Source organism: Mesoplodon bidens (genome assembly GCF_964165515.1).
Source record: "Mesoplodon bidens genome assembly, chromosome: 18".
Taxonomy (NCBI): domain Eukaryota; kingdom Metazoa; phylum Chordata; class Mammalia; order Artiodactyla; family Ziphiidae; genus Mesoplodon; species Mesoplodon bidens.
This window is the reverse complement of record NC_138175.1, coordinates 51402993-51414015: the sequence shown is the minus strand read 5'-3', so window position 1 is coordinate 51414015 and position 11023 is coordinate 51402993. Positions and strand designations below refer to the sequence as shown.

Genomic DNA, 11023 nt, shown 5'->3' with positions numbered 1-11023 from the left:
CTTGTGCCACTCTCCTGGCCCCTCTTTGGGTCTCAGTTTGTCAGTTACTTGGTAAATGGTTGGATTAGCTGCTTCTGGAGATGAAATGCGCCCTCATGCTGGAGTTAGCAATAATAATGCTAATACCTGTACAGTAATAAGGGCTGTTTATTGGGTGACTGGCACCATTCTAAGCTCTTAACATAGTTCACTATGTTTTTATATTCAAAATTTGCATGCAAGGCTTACAACAACCCAATAAGGTAAGTGTTCTTTTTTTTTTTTTTTTTTTTTTTTAGTAAATTTATTTAGTTAGTTAGTTAGTTTTGGCTGTGTTGGGTCTTCGTGGCTGCGCAGGGGCTTTCTCTGCTTGCGGTGAGCAGGGCTACTCTTCCGTGCGGCGACAGGATTTCTCATTGCGGTGCCTTCTATTGTGGAGCATGGGCCCTAGAGTGCGCGAGCTTCAGTAGTTGTGGCACATAGGCTCAGTAGTTGTGGCTCGCAGGGTCTAGAGCGCAGGCTCAGTAGTTGCGGCGCACGGGCTTAGCTGCTCCGCGGCACGTGGGATCTTCCCAGACCAGGGCTTGAACCCGTATCTCCTACATTGGCAAGCAGATTCTTAACCACTGCACCACCAGGAAAGTCCCAAGGTGTAAGTGTTCTTATGATTCCCATTTTGTAGATGGGAAAACTGATGCCCAGAGAGGTTAAGTCACTCGCCACACACAGCAAGTGAACAGTGGAGCTGGGATCCCAATCCAGGGCTGTATGACTACCTGGACAGTTTCTTACGCCCAGTGAGAGCTGTAAATTGCGGGGGGAAGGTGCATTTGGGACTCGTTAGCCCTAATTAGGACTAATTAAGACTCCTCCTTTGGAGATACCACCCAGGTATGTGACGTCACGGAGGAGGGCGGTGACGTCAGCCGAAGCGGGCGTGGGAAGCCACGCACGCTCCGCGAGCTGCCGTTTAACCGCACCACCCTCTGACAGACTTACTTTCGCCGTATATTTGCATATTCATCGGAACGGACGTCGGAGCGTCAGCGTTGACGTGGTGTCGTCACGGAGCGCCCCTGCAGTTCCCAATGGGGCGTACGCACGTACGTAGGCACGCACAACGACGAGCGGGCGGGGGAGGAGGGAGAGATCGGAGGCGCCCCTCCCAGTCAGCCAGGTTGCGCGTGCCCCTTGCAACCGCCAAGATGGTGGTGGGCGCGTTCCCTATGGCGAAGCTGCTATACCTGGGCATCCGGCAGGTCAGCAAGCCGCTTGCCAACCGCATTAAGGAGGCCGCCCGCCGAAGCGAGTTCTTCAAGACCTATATCTGCCTCCCACCAGCTCAGCGTGAGTCTGACCCCACAACCCTCCAACCTTCCCATTCTCTAACCCCTTTCAGGTGGTTGTTCAGGAGATGGATTTCTGTTCACGACCAATCACAGCCCGAACCGGCAAAGTCTTTCAGCCAGTAGGGAGGGTCCCTGGGAGAGGGGCATGCGGGTAGCCCAATAGTAAGAAAGGGCATGGGGTTAAGGGCGGGGCAGGGCGACTGCGCTTGAGTTGGTAATACTAGCCAATAGAGGAAAAGAGCGCGTGGAAACTGACGTCTAGACGGACCAATAATGTGGGGAATGGGAGTGATTTGGGCGGGGCATTCCAGAACTGAGAGGAGCCGGGGGAGACCGGAGCTCCGGTCATTTGACCAAATGGGGTCGTTTGCCAGACCACCCCTGGGAGGGTTCGCTCTGAAGACTTCACCTCGTGCCTCGGTTTCCCTCCCGTCCTGGGAGTTGAGAGGTGCTTATATATCATCCGTTTAGGACATTGGTTTGCCCCAGTTGTACTCCGGGAAATAGGCCTGGGTAGAGGCGTGGCTCGGGGCGAAGTCTGGGGTCTGGGTGCGTGACCTGGGAATCTGGCTGAAGGAGTAATTTTAACTAGAGTGAACATTTGTCCATCTGTTCATTAATCCACTCATACTCCGTATTTGTTCGTCCATTCATTCAGTAGACAGACCATGCTGGCTTTTTCTGGGCTGGGAGACACATTTATGACCCATCACTGTCACCCCAGAGTGGTCAGGACGGTGTGAACTCCAGAGTTCAGAAAGACCTCCTGACCCGGGGGAGTGGGGTCAGGAAGGCTGTCTAGACGAGGGCTGCCTGAGCTGAGATCTGAAGGGCATAGTAAACATTCAAAATATGAACTACTGTCAAAAGGCGATCTGTGTGCTATGGGCCTGTGGGAGCACAAAGTATGGAAATTTAACGTAATTTGCTGGGTCAGGGAACCACCAGTAATCCATCTGTTACTTCATTTAGTTAGTGTTTACTGGGCGTCTGCTTTGTACCTGGCCTTGTGCTGGGCAGTGATGGTGAAACAGCAGGAATCAAGCTAGCCCCAGTCTCTGCCCCCAAGGAACTCACAGTCGGGTGGGGACAGACCCATCCTTTAAGGTGACGACCCAGAGTGGGCAGAGCTTGCATGGGGGAGCCCACTGGATGCCTGACCTGACATGGGGTTCAGGGAGGGCTTCCTGGCAGAGGAGACCTCTGGGCTGGGAAGTGAAGGGTGAGGAGAGTCTCACCAGACCACACGGGGACAGGGATGATGTTGAGGGCGAGGGAGGAGCATGCGCAAAGGCCAAATGGTTACAGGGAACACACTTTTTTTCCTTATAAGTTTGAATGCTTAAAATTTGCTTTCCGGAAGGGCTTGGAATTCTTGGTCTTTTGGTGTTTGGTTGGTCCTCTGCCAGAGTTGCAGATCTTAGAACGGAGAAGTGTTGGATTACAGTTACTGAAGTGTTTTCATATAAGCTCTCTCATTTGACCCTCACACTCTCTTTTGTCCCCATGTCAGGGAGGGGAAATGACTTCCCCCAGTTTATAGAAGAGAAAACTGAAGCCTTGAGAGCAGAGGGGAATTGCTGAGGTCACACGTGGAGTTAGTGCCAGAGGCAGGACTTAAATCCTGCATTCTGGATTCCCAGAGCTGGTTCCTGTTTCCTGCCACTGTCTTTCTCCCAAGCACTGTGATGTGTCTCAGCATTGTGGTTTAGAAAGTGGCTGCTTGAGTCAGACTGACATGGGTTCCAATCTGGCGCACACACACACACACACACACACCCGCCCCCTTCTCAGCCAGGTGATTTTGGGCAGGTCACTAACCCCTCTGAGCTTCAGTTTCCTCCTCTGTACAGTGAGTATTATATAATAGTGGCATTTAATGGGCACTCACTTTGTTCCAGGCAGTCTGCTGAGAACTTCATAGCATTAAATCCTCACCAATTATTATGAGGTAGACATTGTTATTATTCCTATTTTGTGTATATGCTACATATGCATTTATGCTATAAATAATACTTACCTCATCCTGTTGTTGTGAGGAGTAATGGATGTAAAGTGTTAGGTCAGTGCCCGGCACTGAGTTGTGGCTGTTGTGTAGGTGTTATGGATACAGCTGAGAAGAAAAAGTAAAAAATTTTGTCTTCAGGGGACCTTGCGTTCTCGGCGTGGGGAGAAGCCAGACAATAAAGAAAACAGTTAAAATGTAAAGTTAGATATTAGATAGCACTAATTGCTCTGGAGAAAACATCAGGGATGCAGGAGGAGGAGTACTTGGGGGACGGTTGTGAAGTTTAGATAGGGTTACCAGGGAGACCTCACTGAAAATATGAGAGGAGGGAGCACGCAGTGAGGGCATCTGGGGCAGGAGCTTTCTAGCCCAGAGTTTCCACAGGTGCGAAGACCCTGAGGTGAGTGTGCGCCTGGCCTGTTTGATGAACATCGAGGAAGCCACTGTGGCTGAACAGTGAGACTGAGTGGAGACTGAGGGCCGAGAAGGTGGTGGGAAGGGGGCAGATGGTGCAGGGCCTGTGGGCCACCACAAACGCTTTGGCTTTACTCTGAGTGGATGGGACTCACTGGAGAGTCTGAGCAGAGGAGGGATGGGATCTGAGTTCGATTTTAATAGAATCCTTTTAGCAATCATAGGGTGAGCGTGGATGCAGGGAAGACATGACTACAGTAGTCCAGGTGGGAGGTGAGTGGGGAGGAGGGGTCAGATCCCAGAGACAATTTTTTCCCCAACTACTTCTTTTTAAGATTTCAAACCCTGGGGCTTCCCTGGTGGCGCAGTGGTTGAGAGTCCGCCTGCCGATGCAGGGGACACGGGTTCGTGCCCCGGTCCGGGAAGATCCCACATGCCGCGGAGTGGCTGGGCCCGTGAGCCGTGGCCGCTGGGCCTGCACATCTGGAGCCTGTGCTCCGCAACGGGAGAGGCCACAACAGTGAGAGGCCTGCGTACCGCAAAAAAAAAAGAAAAAAAAAACTTCAAACCCTGAGAAAAGTTGAAAGAAAGAATGGTATGGTCATCAGGTATATGCCCTTCAACACCTAATTCATCTCTTATTAGTCTTCAGCAGGTTTGCTTTGTCTTCACCACCATATATGTATGTGTGTATGAATGTATACACACAATCTTTTTTTTTTTCTGAACAATTTGAAAATAAGTTTTGGACATGCTTCTAAACTCCTAAATACTTCAGCCTGTATCTTCTAAGAACAAAGGCATTCTATATGACACAGAACCAATGTCACACCTGAGAAATTTAACATTGATAACAATAATATTGATGACAATGCTGTTTAATATACAGCTCATATTTAATATATAGCTCATATTCTGGTCCCCAAAATGTTCTTTTAGCTGTTTATTATTATTATTATTTTTTTTTTTTTTTTGCGGTACGCGGGCCTCTCACTGCCGTGGCCTCTCCCGTTGCGGAGCACAGGCTCCGGACGCGCAGGCTCAGCGGCCATGGCTCACGGGCCCAGCCGCTCCGCGGCATGTGGGATCTTCCTGGTCCGGGGCACGAACCCGTGTCCCTGCATCGGCAGGCGGACTCTCAACCACTGCGCCACCAGGGAAGCCCTATTATTATTATTTTTAACCTAGGGTCAGCTCAAGGATCCTGCACTGCATTTGATAATCATGCCTCTTTAGTGTCCTTTAATCTACAGCAGGCTGGGCAATCTGGCTCACTGCCTGTCTTTGTAAATAAAGTTTTATTGGAACACAGCCCTGCCCATTCGTTGTACATTGTCTGTGGATGCAGAGTTGGGTTTCTGTGGCCCACAAATCTAAAATATTTGCTCTGTAGTCATAACAGAAAAAGTTTGCTGGCCCTCCTCTGTAACAGTATCCTTGTCCTTTCTTGTTTTTTGTGACATGGACATTGGAAAGGGTCCAAGCCAGTTGTCCCATAGTGTCCCGCATTCTGGGGTTTTCTGATTGCTTCCTCTGATTTGATTCACGTTGAGCATATCTGGCAGGAACACCACAGAGCACCTAAGGACATCACCTCAGGGGGCTCCTGATGTCTGTTTGTTCCGTCATTTGTGGCGGTAACTTGGATCCCTTGGTTAAGGTGGTGACTGCTAAAAGAACCTTTCCTTTTCCCCTTAGTAATGAATAAGCAGTAGATTTGTTTGAAAGGTAGTGGCGGCAGGATTTCCTGTGGATTGGGTGTGACGGGCAGACTGGAGGAGGGGCAGGCTGGACAGAAAGTACCAGGAGCTCAGTGGGGGACAGGTTTGGTTGGAGATGCTTTTCGACGTTGGTATGCCCTGACTTCTCATATTCACACTTTTTATTTTTAATTAATTTATTTGAAAATTTTTATTTTATCTTTGGCTGCGTTGGGTCTTTGTTGCTGTGCGCGGGCTTTCTCTAGTTGCGGCGAGCGGGGGCTACTCTTCGTTGCAGTGGGCAGGCTTCTCATTGCGGTGGCTTCTCCTGATGAGGAGCACGGGTTCTAGGCGCACGGGCTTCAGTAGTTGTGGCATGTGGGATCAGTAGTTGTGGCTCGTGGGCTCTAGAGCGCAGGCTCAGTAGTTGTGTTCCTCTGCAGCATGTGGGATCTTCCCGGACCAGGGCTCGAACCCACGTCTCCTGCATTGGCAGGCGGATTCTTAACTACTGTGCCACCAGGGAAGTCCCTGGCTAAGGTTCTTTTGACACAGTAGGGTAGGCCTAGCTGTGGGTCTCCTCACAATAGGGGCCAGAGGGGTAGGTGTTTCTGCCTGAGAAAGAACAGTAAGTGCAAGAAGCATAAATCATCGATGATGCACTGTGTTGGGGAGACAAAGATCTTTTTCAACAAAGATTTCTGGGGGAGAGAAAATAAAAGAGGCTGGTGATGCCAGGAAGGTTGGGGCCACTCATGCAAAGTGCACTGCTGATGCTGCCAGGGGAACTGTGGGAGGTCTCTGGGCAGTGGGAATATTCCAGTTGGTTTTGGTTATTCCTTTGAAGAACACTGGTCATTTTCCAGTTTGCTACTCTGGTAGGCAGAATAATGGCCCCCCAAAGATGCCCACATCTTAATCCCAGGAACCTGTTGAATGTGTTGCCTTACCCAACAAAGGGGACGTTACAGATGTGATTGACTCAGGTATTTGGTGATTGGGAGATTATGCAGGTGGGCCCAGTGTAATCACAAGGGTCCTTATAGGTGAAAGAGGGAGACAGGAAAGGGACCGATTGAAGATGCTACCCTGCTGGCCTTGAAGATAGAGGAGAGACCGTGAGCTCAGGAATACAGGCGGCCTCTAGAAGCTGGAAAAGGCAAGGAAACAAATTCTCCCCTAGATCCTCCAGAAAGGAACTCTCGCCTGCTGACACCTAGAGTTTAGGCTAGTGAGAACCGTTTTGGACTCCTGACCTCTGGAACTATATAGAATAATAGTGTGTTGTTTTAAGCCACTGCATTTGTGGTCATTTATTACAGAAGCAATAGGAAACTAATATGCCACACAATTCATTCAGGCTGCTGGGATAATTTTTTCAGAAGAGTTTAGCCCTGTCGTCATTCTTACAAGTTTTGGCTTTGGAGTTGGTTTCAGTTTTCTTTTGCTACAAAGCAGTCTGACCTACAGTTTAAGGACTTTATACAGTGACCGTTTTATTTTTCTCTCACAGTTTCGTGGCTTGACTGGGCTAGCTGGGCAGTTCCTCTGCCAGTCTTGCTTGGTAGTCTCTCAGGGGGTTTCAGTCAGAGGGTGGCTGGGCCTGGAGTCATCAGGAGGCTCTACTGGGATCTTGGAATGGCCAGTTCCTTCTCTCCGTCTCAGTGTTGTCTCAGGACCTCTGTTCTTCACGTGGTCTCGCCTCTCATGGTCACTCAGGGCCCCCAGGAGCTAGATTTCCATGAGGGGAGAAGCAGAAGCTGCAGGCCATTTAAGGGCAGGGCCTGGATCCACACAGCATCACTTCCAGCACACGCTATCGGTCCAAGCAGCTCTGGCACATACCAGAGTGAGTGTGAGAGGGGACCACACAGGGCGTGATGCAGACAGTCTCCAGAGGCAGTTTGCCACAGAGTAGACACTCTTAGCTTGGCATCTTGGAGCCACTAATGAGCTATGTGACTTTGGGCAAGCAGCTTGACCTCTCTGAGACTTCAAATCCATGTTCATCAAATGAGGGTGATGATAGAACTCACCTCCCAGGATTCTTGTGGGGATCCAAGAGCCAGTGGGTATCAAGGCCTGGGCCAGAACATGTGTATCTGGTCTTTAGTGCTGGCTGTGATAATCTGTTCTTAGCATATGTGGGCATTAACTGTCCAGAGGCTGAAAACCCTGCTTCCAGATAAAGGCTTCCTGCACTCAGCTTTCTGCTTTGCCATTTGCTGTGCGTCCCGCGCAAGTCACCCCGCCTTTCTGTACCTCGGTTTCCTCCTCTGCACAGTATAGCACTCACCTCGTAGGTTTGATGGGAGGATCTGTTGCGTGCGTGAATACCCTCAGCGCAGGCCTGGCATGTTCTAAGTTCAGTGACTTAAAGTGAACTCAGTAACTTAGTGGGGCGGAGTGGTCAAGAACCCGGCCTCTGGAGCTGAGCTGCCTACGTGTTAATCCCAGTTCTGCCATTTTCTATGTGGCCCCGGGGCAGTTTTGTTTTTTTTAATTAATTAATTAATTTTGGGCTGCATTGGGTCTTTGTTGCTGTGTGCGGGCTTTCTCTAGTTGCGGCGAGCGGGGGCTACTCTTCGTTGTGGTGCGCGGGCTTCTCATTGCAGTGACTTCTGTTGTTGCGGAGCACGGGCTCTAGGCGCGCGGGCCTCAGTAGCTGTGGCACGTGGGCTCCAGTAGTTGTGGCTTGCGGGCTCTAGAGCGCAGGCTCAGTAGTTGCAGTGGTTGTGGTGCACAGGCTTAGTTGCTTCGTGGCATGTGGGATCTTCCTGGACCAGGGCTCGAACCCGTGTCGCCTGCATTGGCAGGAGGATTCTTAACCACTGCTCCACCAGGGAAGTCCCTTCCGGGGCAAGTTATTTAACTTCTCTGGTTAAATTGTATCTGTAAATTATATCATTATAACTCATATTCCATGAGTTAATATATCCATAAAGCATTAAACAGTGCCTGGCTCTTAAGTGCTGCATAATTGTTTTTTGAATGTATAGAGATGTCAGGCACCATTATTATTTTGATCATCATCGTCATCTTAATACTAAACTTTCTAGTGCATTCCTTCTCTGGTGGCCTGTTGCAGCCAAGCAGACAGTACTTCAGGCCTCTAGGTGGCGTTGGTCCCTCTTCCTCACTCAGACCTCACAGGCTTGCCACAAGCAGAAAGGTCTGGGCTCTCCCACGAACATTTCTAACTAGCATGGGGCAATTATCATGTTTGTCTGGTCAGAAGCTGGGATTGGAGTAAAGAAAAGTGAGAAAGTCAAACAGAGAGAGGGCAGTGTGGCTGAGTAGAGAGCCTCCTATGACCTAATGCTTCCTAAAATATTAAAGCATCCTTTGAAATGAATGGTTGTCCCTGCAATGAAGAAAAGGGACTCCTCCCAGAGCAAGGAGAAAGCAAGAGCAAAGATCCAAGGAGGGGAGGGAGCACTGAAGCCTCCTGAGTGTCTGGGGACATTGCCAGATTCACATGGCCTTGGGGACAGAGGCTATGCTTTGGGAAAGTTGGACAGAGGACCACCTTGTGAACAGCCAGGTCCTGGGGAAGGTACCCTTCAGGGGAAGTGTGAACTGAAAAAAATCCCATCCTGCAAAGGCACACAGCCTTACATCTAGGAAGAGATTGAAAAAGTTTTCCTCTGAGCATTGACTGCCCCTCATGTGGGGTTGAGGCTTAAATTATACTCTTTGAAAGGTCCTGGAAACAGTAGGCTGAGAATGAACCCGGATCTGTGTGCCCCTAAGTACCTGGCCAGGACAAACATAAACCCTCCCTGGAGGAGCCCCACCCTCTGCCTGGGCCTTGGAGAATTCCTTCAGGTCGTGTTCCGGCACATATGAGCTCATGATAAAAAAATTATGTGCCGTACAGAGAAGCAGGCACCATGATCGAGAGTCGGCAGACACAAAATATGACAGGTCAAGACCCGCAAACATTGTGGATGTGGGAATGATCAGATATGGATATAAAATAGCTCTGTTTATATATGAGAAGGATAAAATAGGACAGATACAAAAACACGAATGAGTACAATCAAAAGTCACCAGGAAGCTGGAAAAAGAGCTAAATAGAACTTCGAGAAGTGACAGATACAACAATTGAAGTTCAGAGCTCCACAGAACTAAAGAAACACCAGCTGAATATAGCTGCTAAGAGGATTGGTGAGCTGAAAGGTAGATGCCCTGAAGGCAAAAATGTGAGCTTTGTGGCGTGCTCCCCTCAGCTGCCCAGGATCCTGATTGGATCCACCCGGGGAAGGAAGGGCTGGACACTTTATTTCTTTTATCTATTTTTAATTTTTTTGGCTGTGCCACTCAACGTGAAGGATCTTCCCCAACCAGGGATCAAACCTGTGCCCCCTGCGTTGGGAGCATGGAGTCTTAACAGTGGGACGGCACGGGAAGTCAGGGACTTTTTTTTTTTTTTTTAATTTATTTGGCTGTGTTGGGTCTTAGTTGTGGCACGCGGGCTCTTCATTGGGGTGCACAGGCTTCTCTCTAGTTGTGGTGTGCGGGCTCCAGAGTGCATGGGCTTAGTTGTCCCGCGGCATGTGGGATCTTAGTTCCCTGACCAGGAAGAGAGCCCGTGTCCCCTGCTTTGGAAGGCGGATTCTTAACCACTGGACCACCAGGGAAGTCCCCATTTTTATTTTCAATATTTTCCAGACAGGATCCGCGTGTGCATGAGCGCTTGAAAACCACTTCCCTGGAGTCTATTTATAATCTCCAGAGCACCACATCAGTTACGTTACATGACAGCGGGCTGCTGTTGGTGACCTCCAAACAGTTTTATTATGCTCTCCTATTAAGGAAACATTCTGACAATTCTCCCCTAGTATGAATGTGTGTGTGTGTGTGTGTGTGTGTGTGTGTGTGTGATATGAATGTGTATACATAGTTATTTAGGAGTCATGAATAGTACTGACATATATTACTGTGAATATATTATGTGCATTTAAAAACATTCAAAAATTGGAAGGGATGAAATTAATATTTTATTTTTTGAAATTAATATTTTAATAATAAAATTTTTATTTTATATATTCATAGCCCTCCAAATATTTTTGCTCTCACTAAAAATATTTTCTTATACAGGCATTGTTAATGCATTTGGAAACTCTCAGTGTAACCATCTTTTTTTTTTTTTTTTTCTTTTTTTGCGGTACGCGGGCCTCTCACTGTTGTGGCCTCTCCCGTTGCGGAGCACGGGCTCCGGACGCGCAGGCTCAGCGGCCATGGCTCACGGGCCCAGCCGCTCCGTGGCATGTGGGATCTTCCCGGACCGGGGCATGAACCTGTGTCCCCTGCATCGGCAGGCGGACTCGCAACCACTGCGCTACCAGGGAAGCCCCATTGTAACCATCTTTGAGAGTCGTTTAGACATTCTTTGTGCACGGCTGGCTGTCACAGCTGGCAAAGTCCTAACTGAGGTACAGACCAAATGAGAGAAGTGTGCGTCAGCTGAATTTAATCCCTCTGCTCAGCTTTCATTCCCACCCTTCATATGCAGAGGTGTTTTTTGGAATTTTCTCGTGCTGGCCTTATTAAATCTTCAGTCCTTGGTT

The 11023-nt window shown here is 49.1% G+C and overlaps 1 protein-coding gene across 1 annotated transcript in view; it reads left to right on the top strand.

The window, feature by feature from the left end:
* The first annotated feature begins 727 nt into the window (after positions 1-727).
* OPA3 (outer mitochondrial membrane lipid metabolism regulator OPA3) overlaps positions 728-11023 on the top strand; it is a 35702-nt gene continuing 25406 nt past the window's right edge. The window contains exon 1 of the mRNA XM_081217889.1: positions 728-1326. Coding sequence (XP_081074015.1) covers positions 1068-1326 — 259 coding nt within the window. The 5' untranslated portion in view covers positions 728-1067. The remainder of the gene's footprint in view (positions 1327-11023) is intronic.